Here is a 24,801-nt window from a genome sequence, read left to right as displayed (position 1 = left end):
GTTGGTAAGGGGCATTTCAGAGACAGATGTAAAAAAAAAAAAAAAAAAAAAACACGTATTTTGACATACTGTCCCTGGTTTTACTGAGGCTGGCAACCCTGATTGGGCCCCCGGGCAGTGCCTGAGTGGCCCAATGGTCAGTCCGCCCCTGCTCTCAATATAAAGTCACTCTTACCATAGAATTTCACCTGAAATCTCCGTGAGCCGGAGACGATAATCGTAGCAGATGTTGTTGTTGCTGTTGTTATTGTTGTTGTTGCTGTCACATTGATGAAATAGTTTCCTGCATCATCTTTGGTGGTGTTATAAATTAGCAGAGATCCATTTTCTTGGAGGACATTTCGACTTGTAATTGTGTCAGAAACGTATTTGATGCTTTGTGCTTTAATAACCAACGGGATACCGTTAAAAAACCAAAATATTTCTGATGGGTTACCATCATACCAGATGGACAGACTGATGTTTGCCCCCGTTGTATATATGCCAGTGTCAGTACTTTGGATTTCCAGGACTCTTTCTGTTAAAACAAGGGGTACAGTTAAAGCAGATATAAAAAATAAAAAAAAAACACCTGTATGACAATTGCATAATGTGCACATTATGAAATGCCCACCTTGGACCGAAGTCCTCCAGTGCTGGGTTATCACCCCTGACCTGTTCCCCTGGTCTTTTTTCCGGGTTCGCGCACTTTAGCTATGTGGCACATTGACGTTACTTGTGTAGCGGATGACATTTGGGACCAAATGTCACACGCTTTGTAAATTTAGTTTTTGCCTCAGGACCTTACAGTACTGAGGGTTAATTGTGTAGGTAAGCCTTAACACCAGTCTGGCCAGGCCATGATTGATGTTCTGCCTGGTCATGTGAGCGGTGAGGTGCCCATCACAGGCGAGAACCAGGCTTGGTTGGATGTTTGGGTATGGCCCCCTCGGAGCCAATCAGCAGGTGTGGGTCACGTGTTCGGGGTTCCGGAGTTGTTTGAGAGACCCATGGGGTTCCAGGTCTGGGGTAGCCCCGTGAGGGGTCCCAGTCACCGGGTGTTTGACATCCCGCAGCATGTTCCTATTAGTGGCCTCTGTTAGACCCCACTGGTCTGGGGTAGGAATCCGTCTGTTCCCGAGTCTCGGAACCTGCTGGTCCGAGACGCTGTAACTGAGGGAGGATTCGGGAGTGTCCGGATGTGCTCTTAGCTTGGAGGGGCACCACAGCTCGTGCAAGTGACTGGGGCAGGACTCTTCGGAGGAGGGCCGGCAAGTGGCATCCTAAAAAGTGCCTGGTTACTGAGTTGGGAAGGACATTGACAAGTCCACATTTTTCCACTACCTCAAAGGAAGCGGGGAAACGTTCCAGGTACAGTCGGAAAAAGGTTCCTGTTTATCTTTGGTTGATTGTTCAAGTTTGAGTCAACGTGCTGACTGCCATGACCTCTGGCTAGAGATCTGTTCAACCTTTAAGTACCCAGCTACTAGTGGCTACTCTCTGGGTGGAAATAGAGACTTTGTTAAACCTGCAGTTCAAGGTGCCGGAGTTCACCCGTGCCCTCTGTTCCCAAAGAGACTGTGTTTTTGTGTGAGTTCTACTGCAAAATAAAACCATTTGGAAGGACTTTATCTGTGTCAGTGTACAAGTCGTTGGGTATCAACCCTGGGAACCCCTAGATGTGGAGGAGCAGGCCAGGAGACGGTAACCAGTAAGCCCATTAAGTCAAGGTCACCCTGCAATGAGTTATAGTCGCTACACTTGTGTGCATGCATGTGGGAGCCCTCGGTTTCAGCTCAAAGATCTGAAGATCTGAAGGTCTGGCAGGGTATGCCGGACCTTCAGAGCACATTCACCGGTGACAAAACTGGCTGCATTCAGGGTGAATATCTCCTAAAACTGTGCATGTTTAGGAGATATTCATTTTACCTACTAGTATGCCTTATTATAGGCTTACCTGTAGGTAAAAATCACCAAGCAGGCTTTACTACCGCTTTAATGTTTGCCCACCTTTTGGTAAAGAAAAACAAAGAATTCTGAAACTGGGGAACAGATAACCAAATATACCTATTGACCACTATTGTAGATGCATGTTTCATGGTTGCGTGTTCTGTAGTTGCGTGTTTCCTATCGGCGTATTCCGTGTCTTTTACAAAGCTGCTCAGTGATAATATACTATGTACAGCTACTTTGCCCAACGGCCCAGAGATGGTCGCCTAACTCTGTATATATCTTAATTTTACTTGTTCCAATAGCCAGTTGCACCTTCTGGGTTCTCGTTTTCGTACTTGTAATACGTTTGTTTCCTTCATGTTTGCTCTAGTTTAGCCTGATGGGAAATACTTGTCTAGGTGTAAATATTAATCAGGGAGCTTCTTTTTTTCCACTACCTTATAAAGGAGAGAAAGGTCTGACCATTTGATGCCACTTTAAAGCAGAAGACCTGAATAGTGCAATCCTATAAAATACTCCACAACTCTAAGCCCTTGTACACACGGTCAGAGATTTCCACAACCAAATCCGTCGGATTTTGCCCGTCGGATTTTGTCCGTCGGATCTTGTCCGAAACTGTTGCATACACACGGTCGGACAAAGTTGGCGAAAAATCCGATCATTCAGAACGTGATGACGTAATTTCGTTACGATAGGACTACATTCAGGCTAGTAGCCATTAGCTTTGATGTATGAATTTGATCTGAGCATGCGTGGCACTTGGTCCGATCAAAATTCTCTACACATGATTGGAGTATGTCCGATCAGCCCAGTTGGTCGGGAAATATTTCCAACATGTTGGAAAATTGGGTCCGACGGATATTCAGACGGAATCGTTCCAATGCATACCACACACAGTCGGATTATCCGACGACACGGTCCGATAGGACACATTCCAACGGATTCTCCGACCGTGTGTACAAGGGCTTAAAGGCCAACCCCACCACTTGGACCATAATACATGCTTCTCCCGTATTTAGTCAAGCATGGTGATTTTAGCCAAGGTAACCAAAGGAGCCAAGACTCACCTCTGACAACCACGTTGAATTTAAAAGAGCCAAAATTCCCTTTTATATCAGTAACTGTGACCGTGTATTCTCCGGAGTCTTTTGTGGCGGAATTGCCAATAGATATGTTTTTTTCCTGTAGTGTCAGACGGTTTTTGTAATTGTCAGCAGTCCACTGCGTTCCATTGATCCATGAAGCCATTAAAATGCTATTGCCATATTGCCATATTATCCATGTGGGAGTTGAGCTATAGGAAATAGTCAAATTGATGGGATCTTCGGCCAGTACGGTTAGAGAAGCATTTGGACTTGTTATAATCAGGTTTGCTGCATTGCCTGTGAATGGTTGACAAACATAAAATGATAACATGTAATTCAACAATATGGGACTGATCTGCCTTGTTCTGAAGGTGCAATGGGGTGCCATCCAACATGAACATGTGTGACACAACCTAACCTCATCTGTATGGATGTACCCCTAAGGCCTCATACACAATGGACATTTTAAGGCTGTTGTCGGGGGAGGGGGGCACCTGGCAGGTTGTTTTTTTTGTTTTTTCTTCCTGCTAGTCTGTGTCCGTGAACACATAGGCATTTAGAGGCAGAAAACAAACAAATGCCTGCATGTTCAGGAGCAGAAAATGATTGACACGTCTAAATGAGTGTTATACTAGGCACATTTAGTGCTTGAGTGTTATCTCACTTCATTGGCCATAATTCAATTATTATTCTGGCCAATGATATGAACTAACAACCAATCGCTTGACGCGCCAAAATGCATTTACAAGCGTAAAGCATTTTTATTTTTTATTTTTTTTGATGAAATGCTGCTACCAGGAGGAAAGGCGTCTAGGAGAGATGGGAAAACGCCCTGTGTACATGAGGTCTAATACCTCATCAAACTACTTGGAGCTGTTAGGAACTGTCTAACGGGGTACCTTACTCCCATCCCCCGGTAGTTACCTTGTCATTCTTTCTCAATCTTTTATTTATTTATTTTTTTTCTATTTTTGTGTGGGGATCTATTGTTGCCGGGTGTGGGTGTAATTGTTGAGGGAGAGGTTTATTGTTGCTGGCTGATGAAGGGTCTATGGATGCTGGCTGCTGGAAAATCTGTTGTTGCAGGGGGTCTATTGTTGCTGGGGTGTTATTTTGTAATGGGCAGTCCGTTGTTGTTGGCGGGGGGCATAATGTGTGGTTGATCTATAGTTGCTGGAGGGGTCTATTGTTGCTGGGGTGTTTATTATTGCTAGAGGGGTCTATTGTTACTAAGGTGTGGCCTAGTGTTGCTGGGGGGCCTATTGTTGTTGTGGGGAATCTGTTGTTGCTGGGGGGATTTATTGTTGCTGGGGTGGAGTCTATTGTTGCTGGGGGATTTCTTGTTGCTAGGGGGATTTATTTCTGGGGGGATCTATTGTTGCATCAGTGGGGTCTATTGTTGCTGGTTGCAGAGGATCTATTTTACGGATTTTCTTGTTATTAACAAATACCATACAAATTACTTGGCACCACAAAATAATACTTGGTTCTGTATTCTCTAAAAGGGGTCAATACTGGGAGGCAGATAGGGGTGGAAGCAATGGACGGTGCTCAGGGGTGGGTAGGGGGCGGAGGCAAAGAGTGACTCAGAAGGGTGTGTCCCTGCACCTATTCTCTGAGAAAAAAAAGCCCTGCCTAAACCTATAGCTTTGAAGTAATATCATTGCTAAATTTCTGTGATTTACAAATTCATGTTAATTAGTCAGATTGCATTAGCACCAATGTATCAACCTCTGGATTTCTCTCTTTTATCTTGTTACAATATACATTTTACATGAAAGTCTTTCAATAAACAAGCTAAAAACAAAAATAATTTAAATGATTGCATACAACTACTTGGGCCAGTTAGTTTACAATATATTGAGAAGAGAGAAGCTGGCATTTTCTAAAAGGGGGTCATCAATGGCAGCCCCCAATTTTTTTTTTTTTGCATAGCTTTACTTTATAGGTTAGGGAGTTTTAAAGTGTTTTAAAATGTAAAGTGTAAAAAAAAAAAAAAATCGATTCGCTTATCCTAGAAACATAATATGCAATCACTTATCCAATTAACAAAGTGCAACGGTGCAATTCGAATCGAGAGAAATTCATAAGAATAAATAAATATATATATATATATATATATATATATATATATATATATATATATATATATATATATATATTAAAAAAAAATATATATATATATATATATATATATATATATTATTATGGAAGGTGAGAGGAGATTTCTCTATGGCAAGAGGAAAAACCCTCCTAAACCGTTGACATGAGAACAGGTGTCCGCTTTGGTAGACTGCCTCCTCACCCACAGCAACTCTGAGGTAGAGCCTAGAGGAACCCAAAAAGAAGTCAGAGGTACATTTAGGGGTCTGTGTCTAGAGGTATTCACAGAGGATTCACCCTATTGGGCTGCTATGGCTATTATTACGCCATTGCACCAGGAGAAATAGAGAGGGTGAATCTCTCCAGTGGGATAACATACAGCAAGAAAAAACTGATGGGGGTTCTAAAACTTCCCTTCAATATTCAAATCTTTACTTCTACTTTACTTTTTGGCTTTACTTGCACTTTAGGTAGAGGAATATGAAGGCTTTAATTGCTGATCACCTTCTGAATTAAAGGTCCAAAGACTTAAACAGCTAAAAAGTGACTTACTATATGCTGGACTCTTTGGGGCTCACTAGGTTCTGGGGTCCCGGGCAGCTTTATTATAATCCTTTGTTGGTCCTTTTAAACTACTTTCAGTAGCCAGAAGGAATGTTGTCACTGGTTCGGAAGTATTGTTCTAATTTATAGATCACCTTCATACAGTAATGTAGATAGTAAAGGTCACTCACCGTATTGTATGAGAAGGAGGGTGGCAGTCAGGATGGCAAAGCCCATGGTAGGTGGAGGTCGGAGTGGTGGATGATCAGGGGCTCAGAGACGGATCACTCTTGAGTGACCTTGCAGGTAAATATATCAGGTGTATTTCCTGCAATTGCTGAAGATGTAGAAGGAAAGAGGAAAAATTAAGGGGAGGGGTGAGAATGTTACTGGTATTTCAAGAATTTTTTTCAATATTTTGAAATCTACAGCCTTCCTGATATCTGCCAATCCTACTATAAGATTGACCAATCCTGTCTCCTAGTTGGGCTCCTGCATTGTAGCATGCACCCACGGGGGCCACGAAAAGTGGCCAGCTGGACACCTATTGCACATGCATGGTCACTTTAAGGTTGTCCAGAGCAATGACGTGCAGTCAGTGCAGAAACACGTACATGTAGACAGGAAGGGGCTTTAGAGAGGCTGGAGGAGATCAGCAGCACTGAGATTGGGAAAAGAGGATGGAAAAAAAGGCAAATACAGGGTCTTAAAGTATTCATACCCCTTGAAATGTTCCACAATTTGTCATGTTACAACCAAAGACGTAACTGTATTTTATTGGGATTTTATGTGATAGACCAACACAAAGTGGCACATAATTGTGATGTGGAAGGAAAATGATAAATGATTTTCAAAATGTTTTACAATAAATATGTGAAAAGTGTGGCGTGCATTTGTATTCAGCCCCCAGTACTCAAGTCAATACTTTGTAGAATCACTGTTCGCTGCAATTACAGCTGTAAGTCTTTTTGGGGATGTCTCTCCCAGCTTCACATGTCTAGAGAGGGACATTTTTGCCCATTCTTCTTTACAAAATAACTCAAGCTCTGTCAGATTGGACGGAGAGCGTCTGTGAATGTCAGAAACCATTAATTCAGACCGAGACAGAAGTACAGTTAAATCACACTTGTTTAATAATAATAGTAAAAAGAACAAACGTAGTCAAAACATAGCCAAAGTTCAGTAACCGGAATGGATAGTCAGCCAAGCCAGAAGTCAGGGATCAATGTAGTGGAACAGCAAGTAGGATCTGGAGCCAGAAGGGATGTCAGCAAAGCCAGTCTTTAAATAGGAACGCAGGAGATGTTTGTTGTGATGTTGACCAAGGTGAAGGCAGAGATCCTCTGGACTGGATGGCTTAAGTAGGCAGGACTGATGAGCAGGATATCCGCAACAGCTGAGTAATTGTGGAGAGGTGGGAGCTGGCAATTAGCTGACAGCTGAGCGGCCAGCTCAGAGAAGGAAGGGCTGAGCCCAGCCCTGACAGTGAACAGCAATTTTCAAGTCTTGCCACAGATTCTCAATTGAATTTAGGTCTGGACTTTGAATGGGCCATTCTAACACCTGAATATGCTTTGATCTAAACCAGGGGTCTCCAAGCTACGGCCCTCCAGCTGTTGCGGAACTACACATCCCATGAGGCATTGTAAAACTATGACTTTCACAGACATGACTATGCATGATGGAAATTGTAATTCTTGAACAACTGGAGGGCCATAGTTTGGATACTCCTGATCGAAACCATTCCATTGTAGCTCTGGCTGTATTTTTAGGGTTGTTCTGCTGGAATGTGAACCTCCGCCCCAGTCTCAAGTCTTTTGCAGACTCTAAAAGGTTTTCTTCTAAGATTGCCCTGTATTTGGCTCCATCCATCTTCCCATCAACTCTGATCAGCTTCCCTGTCCCTGCTGAAGAAAAGCATCCCCCCAACATGATGCTGCCACCTCCATGTTTCACAGTGGGGATGGTGTGTTCAGGGTGATGTGCAGTGTTAGTTTTCCACCACACATAGTGTTTTGCTTTTAGGCCAAAAAGTTACATTTTGGTCTCGTCTGACCAGAGCACCTTCTCCCACATGTTTGCTGTGTCCCCCACGTGGCTTCTCGCAAACTGCAAACGGGACTTCTTATGGCTTTCTTTCAACAATGTCTTTCTTCTTGCCACTCTTCCATAAAGGGCAGATTTGTGGAGAGCACGACTAATAGTTGTCCTGTGGACAGATTCTCCCACCTGAGCTGTGGATCTCTGCAGCTCCTCCAGAGTTACCATGGGCCTCTTGGCTGCTTCTCTGTTAAATACTCTCCTTGCCCGGCCTGTCAGTTTAGGTGGACGGCCATGTCTAGGTTAGTTTTCCAGTTGTGCCATACTCTTTCCATTTTCAGATGATGGATTTAAAAGTGCTCCGTGAGCTTTTCAGATATTTTATAACCTATCCCTGCTTTAAACTTCTCCACAACTTTATCCCTGACCTGTGTTCCTTGGCCTTCATGATGCTGTTTACTAAGGCTCTCTAACAAACCTCTGAGGGCTTAGCAGATGAGCTGTATTTATACTGAGATTCAATTACACACAGGTGGACTCTATTTACTAATTGGGTGACTTCTGAGGGCAATTGGTTCCACTAGATTTTAGTTTAGGACATCAGTAAAGGGGGGCTGAATACAAAAGCACGCCACACTTTTCAGATATTTATTTGTAAAAAAAAAAAATTTGAAAACCATTTATAATTTTCCTTCCACTTCACAATTATGTGCCGCTTTGTGTTGGTCCATCACATAAAATCCCAACAAAATACATTTATGTTTTTGGTTGTAACATGACAAAATGTGGAAAATTTCAAGGGGTATGAATACTTTTTCAAGGCAATGTATCCAACCACTCTTTCAACTCAACCACTTTTTTTAAAATATGGCAAACATTCATGGAAATATCTCAGACTCAGATATATCTCAGAATATCTCAGAATATACTCTGAGTGGTATAATAAAGCCTTTTTTTTTCTAAACCACTGTGCAGGTTGGCGATAAGATCTTATTTACAACATGCCCTTAGCCCTCTGCAAATCCCTTTTGGAAATGATTTCCATCGCTCCGCAGCTTCTGGACTGAAATTCCTTTTTCTTCCACATATGTACAACAGATTCACTTTCCCTTCCCTCTTTATTTTTGTTTTTGTTACATTTTTGTTAAAATGTTAAACTGTAAAATGGTCCAACTGTTCATCCATACGTAAAGCGGTAGGAAACTCTGTTACACCACTTTTACCTACAGGTAAAGCTATAATAAGGCTTACTACCTGAAGGTGCCATGAGTATCTCCTAAACTTCCACAGTTTAGGAGATATTTACTGTATCCACATGTCCCGACGTCATCGGCGCATGCGCACTGAAGAAACAAGCCGCTCGTGCCGTTTCTTCGGTAGCTGTGTTGTGACCAGCGGCTCTCTCGCGCATGCGTGGGAGTGACGTCATTGCGGCTGTGGCCAATAACAGTGCCAGAAGCCAGCGAAACCTGGAAATAACTCCAGGAGACATGTCGCTGGTCACAGCGGTGTGGGGAGACCGCTGCAACACCTTTTGAAGTATGCCCATACAGTGTGTGAGGGAAAATAATTTTTTTTTAATCTTGTGGCAAAAAAATTAATCTTTAAAGCGATTGTGTTTTTTTTTTTTTTTTTATCTATAAGATAAATGTATTATTTTATTATCTAGTTATAAGATAAAAAGCCTTCTGTGTGAAGCAGCCCACCTAACACTTACCTGAAGTTCCTCTCTGTCCAGCGATGTCCACGGATGTCTAAGCCATCCAAGATTCTCCCTCCAGATTGGCTGAGACACAGCAGTGGCGACATTGGCTGCCGCTGCTGTCAATCAAGGTCAGCTAGCCAATCGTGAGGGAGGGTCTGGGGGTCCCTGTCTGAATGGACACGGGGAGCTGTGACTCGGCTCGGGTGCCCCATAGCAAGCTGCATGCTGTGGGGGCACTGAACGGGAGGGAGGGGCCAGGAACACAGAAGAGGGACCCAAGAAGAGGAGGATGCGGCTGCTCTGTGCAAATCCACTGCACAGAGCTGGTAAGTATAACATGTTTGTTATTTTTATTGGAAATAAAATGAGACTTTGCAATCACTTTATAGACACAAAGTGCTTCCTAGCAAATACGTCAAACTGTCTACTTTCCAAAAAAAAGTCTGCATTTTGTGGGAGTTTCCACTACTCTGCTTCTTCAGGTCCTCGAAAAATGTGATGGGTAATCAAGAAATCAGCGGAATAATTTATGCCCCTTGAAAGCCTGAAGGTGCTCCTTGGATGTTGGGCCTCTCTGTGTTTAAGCTGTGACTCTCACGCATGTGGTATCCCCATACCCAGGAGTAGTGGCAGAATGTTTCGGAGTAATTGTACATATGTCTGTGTGTGAAAAATAATTTACTTAACTTTTTTCTATTTTCCCCAAAAATTGTGGCAGAGCATTAGAACGTCAAAAAACTCCCCATGCCTATTACTAAGTACACTGGAGTGTCTACTCTCGAAACATGGGTATTTTTTTTTTGGGGGGGGGGGTGTTTGTATTGTTCTGGCATTTTAGGGCCTCAAGAAATTACATAGACAGAGCCCTCCCAGATATCAATCGTGCTCGCCCAGGATCTGGGGCCACCAGGCCCTATCAGTTCACCAGGGGGGCTCAGAGATGAGTGTTATATTAATTCCAACTGCCCCACATCTCCTAAAGGGTGATCCAGGTCCTGATGCCACAACTTTTTTTTTTTTTTTTTTTCGCTGCAAACAGGCCTCAGATATGGAGGCAATAGGCAGAGCAGAGGCAACTGTATCGGCGGTCTTGTACAGGGTGAGAATTCCTGCCTGGATGAAGTGTCTTCTAAGCAGGGAGTTCTTTGCGCAGGGAAGATTGCTTAGGTGGAGGTCATTTTCTTGTGGGGAAGTTTACTGGGGTGAGTTAGCTAAAGAAGGGGTTTCTTCTGGGAGGTGGTGAGGTTTCCTTTAGGGTTAAGAATATTTGTTGGAGTGTTATTCGAGATAGATATTTTCGCTATGGAGGGTTGCTGTTGAGGTGGATAGTTTTATAAGGCAGGGGGCAGTGAGTTGTTTTGCAGTGGGAGATCTTTGCTGGGGGGGGCTTTGGGTGCTTAGGAGGAGATTTTTTGGCTGGGGTAGGATGACTGCAAGGGAGACATTTTTTTCTGGGGGCAGGGGGTTACTTTGGGGTGGATTTTGTTTGCTTTTGATGAGGGGGGGATGGGGTTTTCCTCAGTGTCCTGACTCGTAGTACAGAAAAGCTCTAACTGAACAGGGAATACGGGTTTCCTGCTTCTGTCGTATTGCATGACAGACTGTCACTCGCACACAGCCAGTGCCAGCTGATGAAGAAGATAAAACTAAGGTTTGTTGACATTATGCCCCCATGACTTTTTTTTTATTTATTTTTTTTTACTGCACATCCAGATCATACGTGTACAGTATGTTATTAGATTGTGCAGTAAGTGCAAAAAAATAAAATAAAATAATAATAAAAAAAGCTGATCATCCAGTCCAGCTAGAAATCTAGGTAACTTCCTGTGTTCTCTGCGTCTATAGGGTTATCGTTTAGCATTGTTCTTTGTTATGGAGCAGAGACGTGGGTCTTGTGTACTTGTAGTCCTAGCACAGTGGTGTGTAGTCCTAACATACATCCCTTTCCTAGTATGACGATGACAATGCTGCTCAATATGGTTGTCACTCTAGTAGGACAGGAAGTGAGGTAATGGCTTACAAAATAAAAATAAAGGATGGGTGGTGGAACTAATACAGCCCCCACATCCAACGACCTGTAAGCTGCAATAATAATAGTTGTTGTGTTTGGGTTTAGATAAGCCTAAAGTAATGCCAGAAAAAGTTCTGTTTCAATTTTTTTTTTTATTAAAATTGATTTGGGTGGTGCTGTCTCTCTAGCTCTCTATCTCTATTTCTGCTTCTATCATCTCTGTCTCTATCATATCTGTCTATCATCTTCTCTATCACCCTCTACATCTCTATCATTCTCTGTCTCTACACTCTTGACATGTGCAATTCGTTTAGTTCTGAATTAGTTTAACGAATTTAGTCAAATTTGTTAATTCAGAAATATCAGAATTTTCACATTTTAGACTATTGGGAAATTCAGAAATTTGGAAATTCGAAATTCGAAAATTCAAAAATAAGAATGAACGTTCAAAAGAACGAAAACTCTGAAAATTAACCCAAAAATTTGAAAATCTGAAAAAAAAATAACTTGACTATTAAAGTTATAGGTATTGGAATTTCCTTTTAAAATTTGGCTTTAAGTAAACGTAACTAAAATAAATTTATCCAAAGTTCCGAATTATCCATAAGAATGCTGTACCTAAATGAATCGAACGTAACAAATAATAAATACCAATAATAATGAAAAAGTATTATTATTATTATTATTATTATTTTGTTCCGTTCCATTTGTTTAGATGCAGCATTTTTTATTTTTGATAATTCGTAACTTCAGATACATTTTGTATTTGTTACCTTCACTAACAATCAAATTTGAAAAGAAATTCCAATACCTATAAATGTAATAGTTATTGTTGGTTATTTAGAATTTTTTGATTTATGAATTTAGAATTTTGGAATTTCCAAACTTGCGAAAAAAAACAACAAACCACTGAAACGAAAACAAACACATTTTTCAGCAGTGCACATGTCTACTACACTCTATCTCTATAATCCTCACCATTTCTTTGGTCTCTATCACCCTCTCCATCTCTATGGTCTCTAGCTGTATCATCCTTACCATCTCTATCTATCTTCTCTTTATCTTATGCCCTCTCCATTTCTATCATCTCTATCTGTATCATCCTCCCCATCTATATTTCTATGGTCTCTATCTGTATCGTCCTCTCCATCTCTGTCGTATCATCCTCTCCATCTCTATTGTCTCTCTCTATCATCCTCTCCATCTCTATCTGTATTGTCTCTGTCTGTATCATCCTCCCCATCTAGGTCTCTATGGTCTCTATCTGTATCATCCTCTCCATCTCTATTATCCTTTCTATGTCTATAATCCTCTCCATTTCTATCATCCCTTTCGCTATTATCCTCTCCACCTCTATCACCTTCTCCATCTCTATCTGTATCGTCCACTCCATCTCTAGAGTTTCTTTTCTCTATCTTCCTCTCTATTGTCTCTGGTTCCATCTCCTATTATTTCTACCTCTATCACTGCCATCTTTATCTATTTTTCTATCAAATCTATCGCTTTCTTTCTCTGTATCAGTTCTTTTGCTTGATCTGCATTTTGACAAACCTGCCACCACCACCACCACCACCTTAACCTAACATGCAGCTTTGGGGCAACGGCAAACAATTATACCAAAGGTTGGGTGGTATAATTAGATTCTTGGGCAAAGTCTCCCTCCAGACTGCTATATTGAAGGGAAGCCAAGTTTCCTTTTTGGAAAAAATTTATTTTTTTTGTTTAGAAAATGACAGTGCCTGCAGGTTGGAATGGAAACTCGAATGTGATTAATGTTTAATAATAATAAATTACTAAATGGTTTGCTAAATTGGAAATAACGTACATAATTGCTACACAAAGTGGAGTTTTCATTTTTACATATTTTATTTTATTTTTTTCATGCCTACAGAACTGGGTGGTGTTGCTATTTCTTCCAGTAGTGAGGGGAATGTCCTACATTAGCAATCGCCTCATTGTAACTCTATCATAAACTTTCTCCCCCATAGTGACCCATTAATAATCGCAAGACGATGCCGGTTCTCATGTACAAAAAGCAAAATCTTTATTTAAGGCATAAATTACAGTAAGGAAAAAAATACATTTTTATTTTATATTTTTCATGTCGGTCACCATCTTGAAGGGTCAGTCCAACGAGACTGAACCCAATATTTGAGTTAGTAAGTGACTGCAGATGACACGAATTCCTCGCTGGTTTATATCCTCTGACAGACTACAGAAGTGATAATCTCCTGATATTTTTTCCAGTTCCTTCCCCGGCATGCAGTCTCCCTTCTCTTGCTGTGCTGTAATTGTTTAGTGGTTAAAGAATCTTTTTTTTTTTTTTTTTGCTTTGGCTAGAGCAGGTAGGGGTTTAAACCTACTGGTTTAGGTCTAACCAGTTGCGGTCCTTTTGACCTTGGGAAGATTTTCATTCCTGGAGACGCAACAGGAAGTGAAAGATCATTTTTCCAAGGGGATGGGATAAAGGGATGGGATATCCACTTCCAAACAGGTGCCCCTACTGGAGGATTCCCCTTCCACTCTTCCTATTCTGTTGACAATCATGATGACCCATTCACACCCATCTGATTTTTGGCAGATGCCTTTTCCAATATAATCAGTCGAAACTCATTAAAATGCACAGCAATGTGCGTTGACAAGCGTTTTTGTTTCTATTCAGCTCAATTGCCACCTGGCACAAACACCGACGTGTGCATATGGGCCCTCAAAAGTGTGTATTTTTTTCAGTTGATTTCTATTCTGGTGGTCACCAAGAAAAATCAGAAAGAGGCCTCAAGAGGGACGCGCATGGCAGTAAAAGCTTTGCAGCGGTTCATGAGACCCACATTCACAGGCAGTTGTTGGAAAGATCTCATCACTAGAATCCAGAGATTAAGGGCCGGTGGATGGTCTAACTGGAGGTAAAATATTATTTTAAGGGTTGGATGCAGAATCGTGTGCAGTTGGTAACAGCTCAGGAAGGAAGTGGCAGTGATCACGTCAGTAGAACCCCTTTTCTTTGGTTTTTGTACCACACAAAATTTTCCATAGACCTATATAAAAAAAAAAAAACAATATTCACCAAAGGATTGTATAAAACTTTCTACATTGTTTTTTAATTCCCTCCCTTAAACACACCAGCACCACAGCATTGCTGTGTCTTGTAGGAGTGTCATAAAAGGCAAGCTGTTGTGAATGGTTTACCTACTGTCATTGGAAGATGTACAAGCTCCTTAGGGATTGAGACTAAAATTTGCGTACTATCACACTGAATTGAGAATAAAAGCTCCCCAGGGCCGGAGACTGATATAAATGGTCTATGTATTGTCATAAGGAATTGATAATGTAAGCTTCTCAGGGGCGGGGACGGATATGAATGGAGCGGTCTATGTATTTTCACAAGGAATTGATAAGTAAGTTCCCCAGGGGTGGAGACTAATATGAAATGTCTATGTACTGTTAAGGAATGCAAGCTTCTCTAGGGTGGGCACCGAAAGTGACGGGTCTATGTTCTCAGTCCAGTGTAATTTATTGGTGATGAATAATTCAATACAATAAACTACCAGGAAAGCAAAAAAAAAAAAAATGACCAAGCTTAAAACATTCACATTTTAATATATGCTAAATAATAATGAATCACCCAGTGGTTTCTAAGGGACTTAAGCTATGGAAACTCTGAGTTTTACCAGATTCATCCACCCACTTTAGCCATCACCAGGGCCTAGAATTCCTACCATAGAATTTCCATGTCATAGTAGGATATGTCAACCACCCTTAATCGGCTTTGTAACTACCATAAAAAAAACAAGAACTAAAAACTGAGTTGTAAGATATTGCCAATGCAGTCATGAAGAGGTAGTAGAGGAAACCAGATGGGAACTCCACTCACTAGCCTAAACCCAAAGCTGTTTTTGCTTGTGGGTGTTCTCGGGCCTTTAAGGGTTGCACTTTTTTGTTTTAAAAATATATGCTTACCTGTCTGTCATCATAGACCATATCCAGGACAATCAGTGGGCAAGCAGAATTCCTCCCAGCAGAGTAATTATCAGCATGCTATATGTGCTGGTGGCACTGGGAGTGGCATCTAAGTGGGGAAGAGAACAGGAGTAACGACCTCTGCTTCATTCAGGTTTTCTAGTTGTACAAACTTTCCCATATCAATTTGCCCAGTGAAAGGATATGTACATCTTTAGACTATTTCCTGTGCTGGTCAAATGTTTTTCTACTTTTTTTTTAATGGAAAATACTGAATTAGGCCACTATAGGGCAGTAAATATCATAGACACTTTTAGGATACTTGGTGCCACATAATGGCCAAATGTGGTATCAGCTTTACGTGAACGAAAAACATTTGACCATCGTTGAAAATGGCCTAATAACACTTGTGTTTTACTCCATCCACACAGAATTATTGTAAATGCACTTTCACTGGGAGAAATGCTCTATCTATCTATATATATATATATAATCTGCATGTTTCTATTACAAACTATATTTTTACTATTTTTTTACATTTTGGTTTTGTGTAGAGTGCTGAAGGATTTTGTCTGTTTCCGTTGGGTATAGTTCCCTTCATTTCTTGTCCTGGTGACCATACACAAAGTTAGAGCAAATCTCCCAAATAGGGACACCAACAGAGGTAAATTCAGTGAATACCTGGAGGAGGTGCTGACCCTGCCTAACTCTATCCAAAATTAAAAAATAATAATTTTTTGGGCTAGATTCCCATTTTTAGCCATTTCGCTACCATTTCACACACAGTTTTCCATTTCCATTTTTCGCTATAAAGTTAATTAAAACCCCAAAACGTTACATATTTACATACCCCATATTTTATGAGAGCAGAGACCTTGTAGGAGTAAAAGATGGTGGTTTCAATTTTTTAAGATTTACTTTTTTAACAAAATAAGTCAAATTTGAGAATTGCTTTACCAAAAATGCAGGTTATTTTTGTTTAATCCGAGACGAGAGATCATCTCAAAGTTGTATATTAATAGGGAAAGACACAAGTTTGAAAAGAGATTCAAAAAGTTCCCCGTGGGTTTTCTTTAGCAGCAATTAAGAGACATGCAATCTTTGTAAAATGTTGATTTTTATTTTCAAGGGCAATTTAACATCATTGTGGTACATGAATTAAAATAAGAGCTCTGGTGTACATTTAGCGAAATACAAATAGGCTAGGAAAATAACAACAATGTAACATTGGTTCACCTATATGAAATTGTCAAAACAAGATTCCCTATGATATGAAAGTGAAGCCCTATTTGATGTATGGAAATGCCCCAATGCATTTCGACCTTGGGAATTATGGTCTTCTTCAGGGAGTTCTTACATTTCTATTAAAACAACAAATGGACAAAATTCAATATTTAGCAGAGTCAATTAAAGTTGCTTTGTAAAATGGGTTTATTACAACATGTACACCAGAGCTCATATTTTTAATTCATGTACCACAATGATGTTAAATTGTCTAATAATCTAATTTTACAAATATTGCATGTCTCTCAATTGCTGCTAAAAAAAAAAAAAAAAAAACCCCACGGGCAACTTTTTGAATCTCTTTTTAAAGTTGTATATTAAAAGCCCGGTTGAATGAAATATATGTGCAACAAGACAGACATTGTAATAATCTAAATTTTTTAGACTTACCTCTGCTTTCCCGTTACAGCAGTTGAGCAGGGTGCTTAAATATGACCAATAGCCAGTGAGTTAGTCCCAGTGCTCTCAGTAATCAGTAATAGAATTGGACAGTCATGCCCCTCCCCTTTCTCTGCAATCCAAGCCTGTGTGGGTAAGCTTGTGCTGAGGGGTGTGGCTGTTACTCAGCTCTGCTGGCACAGAGCATTGGAGTATGAGGGCAGGAAGCAGTATTTTCACTCAGAAGATAAGGCATTTCCAAGAAAAAATCAGCCACAAATCATAAAATGCCGGGGGTAGATGACTATAGAGATATAAAATGTGGAAGACTTGATTTAAAATTTTAAATTGCTGTCTTGTGTCTATTAGTAGCCTGAGAAAAACGCATGTAAAACAGATATGTATAATGGATGTATTTTTATGGCTGACTAAACCGTGTTTTACTATTACTTACAAGAGACGGTGAGATTTAGGGACCCAAAATCCTTGTAGACAGCATTGGATACGTTGCAGCTATAGAGTCCATTGAATGTCCTGTTGGGTCGCGCTATCTGGAGAGTCCAATTCCCATCTAACAGACTGTAGGCATTGCTGGTCACAGATTGTCCATCCTTCATCCATGTCACCATTTCTATATAGCCATTAGAGGCGCTACAGCTTAGATTTACAAGGGCCGCACCCTCATTCACCTTCTGGGGTGATTGTGTTACTGTTACATTCATAAACGGGTCTGTCAGACAAGAGGGAAAACGTGTTTATAATTAAATTTTTGAAAATGCGAATGTGTTTTTTTTTGTTTTGTTTTTCAGCATTAATCTTTTTAGGAATATTTGTCAGGGTTTTTTTTGTTTTTGTTTTTTGTTGCTTTTCATGACCCTGTTGATATAGGGCAAGAAATAAGGAAATGTTTACTGGCCTAGGAAGGAAGTTTTTCCTGAGCTAGGAAGACACAGACTGATGGGATGCCTAAACCTTCCCTAATTTTACAAAAAAAATATTTTGGTAAAAAAAAATGCCAAACAAAAAAGGGGTTTTGTGGCAGTCATTGTCCTCACTGGAGAGATTTCCCACCACCAACAACGGGGAGGGAAATTGGCTAATTGGGCCCAATTTGGACATTTTCACTTAGGAATGTACTCATTATTTATTTTTTTTATTTTTTTTGCCAGTGGTTTAGACATTAATGGCTGTGTGTTGAGTTATTTTGAGGGGACAGCAAATTGACACTGTTGTATAAGTTGTACACTCACTACTTTACATGTGTAATTTCTTCAGTGTTGTCACATCAAAAGATAGAATAAAATATTTACAAAAATGTGAGGGGTGTACTCACTTTTGTGAGATACTGTGTGCGTGTATGTATGTATATGTATGTGTATATGTATATGTATGTGTATATATATATATATATATATATATATATATATATATATATATATATATATTACATTTATTATTGTTATTATTATTCTATACAATTTTTTTTTTTAAACAAACTATTTCCCATGGCTTTAAGTGGTAAGGTCTTGTTTGGGTGTGAGCGAGGTAAAAAAAAAAAATTAGAAATGTAAAAATTCTAATTCGAAAGTTTGGAATTTTGGGAGTTCGGGAGTTCAGAAATTCAAACATTCGCAAATTTCCTAATAAACAAATTTGGAACTAAACGAATTGCACATGTCTAGTTGGCAGCATCGTATGCAGCTGTGTGGCAACTCAGAGGGAAACTATTTTGAAAGTGAATTGTTGATTTTCTTAACCGGTTGCGGACCAGTTTTACAGCAGCAGGTTGGTTCTGCTGCGCGAAATCACGTTATATTACGTGATCTCGCGAGGCTTGGACAGCAGGTGTGCGCGTGCGTGGACTTGATGTCCACGGGGGTACCCGTGATCGACTCATGGAGATGAAGAATGAGGAAATGCTAATCTAAACAAGCATTTCCCTGTTCTGCCTAATGACACTGACACTGATCACAGCTCTTTGTAATTGGGAGCAGTGATCAGTGTCATGTCACACATAGCCCATCCACCCCACAGTTAAAATCACTAACTAGGACACACTTAACCCCTGCAGTGCCCCCTCCTGGTTAACCCCTTCACTGCCAGTCACATTTACACAGTAATCAATGCATTTTTAATCGCGCTGATCGCAGTATAAATGTGGTGCCAAAAGTGTCCGATCTGTTCGCCATAACGCCGCCATTACTAGTAAAAAAAAATTAATAAAAATACCATAAAACTATCCCCTATTTTGTAGACGCTATAACTTTTGCGCAAACCAATCAATATACGCTTATTGCGACTATTTTTGTTTTTTTTACGAAAAATATGTAGAAGAATACGTATCGGCCTAAACTGAGGGAAAAAAAATGTTTTTATATATTTTGTGGGGATATTTATTATAGCAAAAAGTAAAAAATATTGCTTTTTTTTTTTATTTTATTTATTATAGCGCAAAAAATTAAAACTGCAGAGGTGATTACATACCACCAAAAGAAAGCTCTATTTGTGGGGGGAAAAAGTATGTCAATTTTGTTTGGGAGCCGCGTTGCACGACCGTGCAATTGTCGGTTAAAGCGCAAAAAGTGCTCTGGTCTTTGGCCAGCCAAATCCTCTGGAGCTGAAGTGGTTAATTTGTTAAATAGAGTGCAGGCACAGTCTTGTTTTTGTTGTGTCGGACATCCTGTATGTGTGCATAATATATTCACTCTCAATATAAAGTGACTCTTACCATAGAATTTCACCTGAAATGTCCGTGAGCCGGAGACGATAGTAGTAGTTGTAGCTATTGTTGTTGTTGCTGTCACATTGGTAGAATAGTTTCCTGCATCATCTTTGGTGGTGTTATAAATGAAAAGAGATCCATTTTTTTGGAAGACCATTCGACTTCTAATTCTGTTAGAAACGTAGTTCATGTAGTCTGTTTTAATGACCAGCGGGTTACCATTATAAAACCAAAATATTTCCGATGGGTTTCCATCATACCAGATGGTCAGACTGATGTTTGCCCCCGTTGTATATATGCCAGTGTCATTACTTTGGATTTCCAGGACTCTCTCTGTTAAAACAAGGGGTACAGTTAAAGCGGATGTAAATGGCAGATGTAGAAAAAAAAAACACTTGTAAGGCAATTGCATAATGTGCAAGTATGCATTGCATACTTCTACATTATGAAATGCTCATCTTGGAAGAAAGCCCTCCGATGCCGGGTTGTCACTGCTGAGAGAGCTGACCTGTTCCCCCGGTCTTTCTTCCGGGTTTGCGCACTCCGGCTATGTGATGCGATGATGTTACTTGCACGCGGGAGCCCTCGGTTTTGGCATGAAGGTCTGGCAGGGTATGCGGACCTTCAGAGCACATGCGCCAGTGATGTAACTGGTTGCATTCAGGGTGAATATCTCCTAAAATGGTGCATGTTTAGGAGATATTCATTTTACCTACAGGTAAGCCTTAAAGTGGTTGTAAACCCTTACAAACCACTTTGACCTACAGGTAAGCCTAGATTAAGGCTTACCTGTAGGTCCAAGAAATATCTCCCAAACCTATACGGTTTAGGAGATATTTGCCCGAAGACGGGCACTGCTGTCTACGGTGCATGTGCCGTAGACATCGGCGCGCAGGCGCACTGAGCGTGGCATCCTCGATAACGAATATGCCACGCAATGCCGTGCGTCTCGGCTCCGGTGCGCATGCACGGGAGTGACGTCATCGTGGCTTCCCCGAATGACAGCGGCGGAGCTGCGAGACCCCACCGAGGAGATGAATGCGGCGGACTACAGGGGACAGCGGTGACTTTGCTGGCTCCTGTGTCAGGTAAGTGACACATAATGGGCTACTATGCGATGCATAGTAATCCATTATGCTTTACCTTTGCAGGGAATGAAAGAGGAAGTAAACTCATCAGGGTTTACTTCCTCTTTAACCACTTGCCGACCGCCGCACGACGATATACGTCGGCAGAATGGCACGGGCAGGCATATGGGCGTATATATAAGTCCCTGCCTGCCCGCGGGTGGGGGGCCCGATCGGGCCCCCCCCCGGTGCCTGCGGCGGTCGGCATTCCTTCGAGAGCGATCCGGGATGAGGGGGCGGCCATTCATTCATGGCCACCCCCTCGCGATCGCTCTCGACGAATGGAAATCCTCCGTGACATCACTTCCTCTCCTGTAATGTAAACACAGGAGAGGAAGTGATGTATTCTCTCCTCCGTGTCGGTATTTTTCGTTCCGGCACCGAGGAGAGAGGTTCGGTGAGTTGCACCAACACACCACACATACAGTAGAACATGCCAGGCACACTCACACCCCCCCTTTACCCCCCGATCACCCCCCCAATTACCCCTGCCCCCCCAGTCACAGTGACACCAATTGCTTTTTTTTATTTTTTTTTATTTTTTTTGCATTGGTGTCATTTGTGACTGTAATAACTGTTAGGGCAGTTAGGGTTAGCCCCCTTTAGTTCTAATGTACCCCCCTAACCCCCCCAATAAAGGTTTAACCCCGTGATCACCCCCCGTCGCCAGTGTCACTAAGGCTGGGTTCACATTGCAGCGGTTTATGAGAACGAATGTGATTCGCACCGCACTGCAGTGCAAATCACATCCGATCTCTGTGCGATTCGAGTTCAGCTATACAGATAGTATGGCTGAATTCGTGTCGCACCCGCCGCACCCGCCGCAAACTCGCACGGGACCCTTTTTTTGGTCCGCAGCAGAATCGGATCGCATGGGTGTTCACACCATGCGATCCGAGTTTGCAGATCGCACTGCGATATGCGAACTGATCTGGGGGTCTCATTTCACTGACACTCCCAGCAGTTCGCATAGGGCAGTGTGAACTGCCGCCGGGAGGCATGCGATGCGGGAACCCGCCGCGGATTCGTGGCGTTCCCGCATCGCTCCAGTGTGAACCCAGCCTAATAAGCGATCATTTTTCTGATCGCTGTATTAGTGTCACAGGTGACGCTAGTTAGGCAGGTAGGTATTTAGGTTCGCCGCAACTTTTTATAGCGCCAGGGACCCCCATATACTACCGCATAAAGCCCCCTGATTGCCCCCTAGTTAACCCTTTCACCAGTGATCACCATATAACTGTTACAGGTGACGCTGGTTGGTTAGTTATTTTTTTATAGTTTCAGGGCACCCGCCATTTATTACCTAATAAAGGTTTAACCCCCTGATCACCCGGCGGGTGTCATTTGTGACTGTAATAACTGTTAGGGCAGTTAGGGTTAGCCCCCTTTAGTTCTAAGGTACCCCCCTAACCCCCCCAATAAAGGTTTAACCCCGTGATCACCCCCCGTCGCCAGTGTCACTAAGGCTGGGTTCACATTGCAGCGGTTTATGAGAACGGATGTGATTCGCACCGCACTGCAGTGCAAATCACATCCGATCTCTGTGCGATTCGAGTTCAGCCATACAGATAGTATGGCTGAATTCGTGTCGCACCCGCCGCACCCGCCGCAAACTCGCACGGGACCCTTTTTTTGGTCCGCAGCAGAATCAGATCGCATGGGTGTTCACACCATGCAATCCGAGTTTGCAGATCGCACTGCGATATGCGAACTGATCTGGGGGTGTCAGTAACATTTCACTGACACTCCCAGCAGTTCGCATAGGGCAGTGTGAACTGCCGCCGGGAGGCATGTGATGCGGGAACCCGCCGCGCATTCGTGGCGTTCCCGCATCGCTCCAGTGTGAACCCAGCCTAATAAGCGATCGTTTTTCTGATCACTGTATTAGTGTCACAGGTGACGCTAGTTAGGCAGGTAGGTATTTAGGTTCGCCGCAGCTTTTTATAGCGCCAGGGACCCCCATATACTACCGCATAAAGCCCCCTGATTGCCCCCTAGTTAACCCTTTCACCAGTGATCACCATATAACTGTTACAGGTGACGCTGGTTGGTTAGTTATTTTTTTTATAGTTTCAGGGCACCCGCCATTTATTACCTAGTCTCACTAGTGTACCCCTAAATTTAGGGGTGTCTACTTTCCAAAATGGGGTCATTTGGGGGGGGTTTGTGCCATCTTGGCATTTTATGGCCTTCAAAACTGTAACGCCCTTAGAAAGCCTGAAGGCGGTGCTTGGTTTTCGGGGCCCCGTACGCGGCTAGGCTCCCAAAAAGTCCCACATATGTGGTATCCCCGTACTCAGGAGAAGCAGCAGAATTTATTTTGGGGTGTCATTTCACATATGCCCATGGCATGCGTGAGCAATATATCATTTAGTGACAACTTTGTGAAAAAAAAAAAAAAAAAAAAAGTTTGTAATTTTCCCGCAACTTGTGGCAAAATATAAAATATTCCATGGACTCAACATGCCTCTCAGCAAATAGCTTGGGGTGTCTACTTTCTAAAATGGGGTCATTTGTGGGGGTTTTGTGCCATCTTGGCATTTTATGGCCTTCAAAACTGTAATAGGTAGTGAGGAGTGAAGTCAAATATTTACGCCCTTAGAAAACCTGAAGGCGGTTCTTGGTTTTCGGGGCCCCGTACGTGGCTAGGCTCCCAAAAAGTCCCACATATGTGGTATCCCCGTACTCAGGAGAAGCAGCAGAATTTATTTTGGGGTGTCATTTCACATATGCCCATAGCATGTGTGAGCAATATATCATTTAGTGACAACTTTGTGTAAAAAAAAAAAATATATATTTTTTTGTCATTATTCAATCGCTTGAGGCAAAAAAATAAAATATTCGATGGGCTCAACATGCCACTTATCAATTTCCTTAGGGGGTCTACTTTCCAAAATGGGGTCATTTGGGGGGGTTTTGTACTGCCCTGCCATTTTAGCACCTCAAGAACTGAGATAGGCAGTCGTAAACTAAAAGCTGCGTAAATTCCAGAAAACGTACCTTAGTTTGTAGATGTGACAACTTTTGCGCAAACCAATAAATATACAGTTATTGACTTTTTTTTTACCAAAGACATGTGGCTGAATACATTTTGGCCTAAATGTATGACTAAAATTGAATTTATTGGATTTTTCTAATAACAAAAAGTAGAAAATATCATTTTTTTTCAAAATTTGCGGTCTTTTTCCATTTATATCGCAAAAAATAAAAATCGCAGAGGCAATCAAATACCATCAAAAGAAAGCTCTATTTGTGGGAAGAAAAGGACGCAAATTTTGTTTGGGTACAACATTGCATGACCGCGCAATTACCAGTTAAAGCAGCGCAGTGCCAAATTGTAAAAAGACCTCTGGTCATTTACCAGCAAAATGGTCCGGTCTGAAAGTGGTTAAGGTATAGGCTTACCTGTAGGTAAAAATGACCAAGCAGGCTTTACTACCGCTTTAATGTTTGCCCACCTTTTTGGAAAAGAAAAACATTAAATTCTGAAACTGGGGCACAAATAACCAAATATACCCATTGACCACTATTGTAGTTGCATGTTTCATGGTTGCGCGTTTTGTAGTTGCATGTTTCATGGTTGCGTGTTCTGTAGTTGCGTGTTTCCTATCGGCGTATTCCGTGTCTTTACAAAGCTGCTCAGTGATAATATACTGCGTACAGCTACTTCGCCCAACGGCCCAGAGATGGTCACCTAACTCTATGTCTATTTCTACATTTTACTTGTTCCAATAGCCGGTTGCACCTCCTGGGTTCTCGTTTTCGTACTTATAATAGAATCATTTGTTTCCTTCATGTTTGCTCTAGTTTAGCCTGATGGGAAGCTGAAATAATTGCCTAGATGCAAACATTAATCAGGGAAGTTCTTCTTTTCCCTACCTCACACAAGGAGCGAAAGGTCTGACCATTCAATG

The 24,801-nt window shown here is 41.6% G+C and overlaps 3 protein-coding genes across 5 annotated transcripts in view; 1 reads left to right on the top strand and 2 right to left on the bottom strand.

The window, feature by feature from the left end:
- Window positions 1-6,001, bottom strand: part of LOC143933630 (hepatic and glial cell adhesion molecule-like) — a 29,590-nt gene extending 23,589 nt beyond the window's left edge. For both annotated transcript variants that reach the window (XM_077456579.1, XM_077456580.1), the window contains exons 1-3: window positions 5,855-6,001; window positions 3,000-3,314; window positions 176-517 (exon numbers count right to left, since the gene is read on the bottom strand). In XM_077456579.1, the coding sequence (XP_077312705.1) occupies window positions 176-517; window positions 3,000-3,314; window positions 5,855-5,900 (703 nt within the window). In that variant the 5' untranslated portion in view covers window positions 5,901-6,001. The remainder of the gene's footprint in view (window positions 1-175; window positions 518-2,999; window positions 3,315-5,854) is intronic.
- The window catches only part of IGLON5 (IgLON family member 5), a 766,795-nt gene that overhangs the window by 739,095 nt on the left and 2,899 nt on the right, over window positions 1-24,801 (top strand). The gene's annotated exons all lie outside the window — the stretch shown is intronic.
- LOC143933631 (hemicentin-1-like) overlaps window positions 13,439-24,801 on the bottom strand; it is a 14,919-nt gene continuing 3,556 nt past the window's right edge. Inside the window, exons 3-6 of one of the 2 annotated variants that reach the window (XM_077456582.1) lie at window positions 19,767-20,093; window positions 17,493-17,768; window positions 15,377-15,485; window positions 13,439-14,454 (exon numbers count right to left, since the gene is read on the bottom strand). In XM_077456582.1, coding sequence (XP_077312708.1) covers window positions 15,409-15,485; window positions 17,493-17,768; window positions 19,767-20,093 — 680 coding nt within the window. In that variant the 3' untranslated portion in view covers window positions 13,439-14,454; window positions 15,377-15,408. The remainder of the gene's footprint in view (window positions 14,455-15,376; window positions 15,486-17,492; window positions 17,769-19,766; window positions 20,094-24,801) is intronic. The other variant, XM_077456583.1, reaches the window with a different exon arrangement.

Source organism: Lithobates pipiens, unplaced genomic scaffold (genome assembly GCF_037356315.1).
Source record: "Lithobates pipiens isolate NorthernLeopardFrog02 unplaced genomic scaffold, aLitPip1_a1.2 Scaffold_27, whole genome shotgun sequence".
Lineage (NCBI taxonomy): Eukaryota > Metazoa > Chordata > Amphibia > Anura > Ranidae > Lithobates > Lithobates pipiens.
The sequence above is the reverse complement of the archived record's forward strand: the minus strand, read 5'-3'. Positions and strand labels throughout refer to the sequence as shown.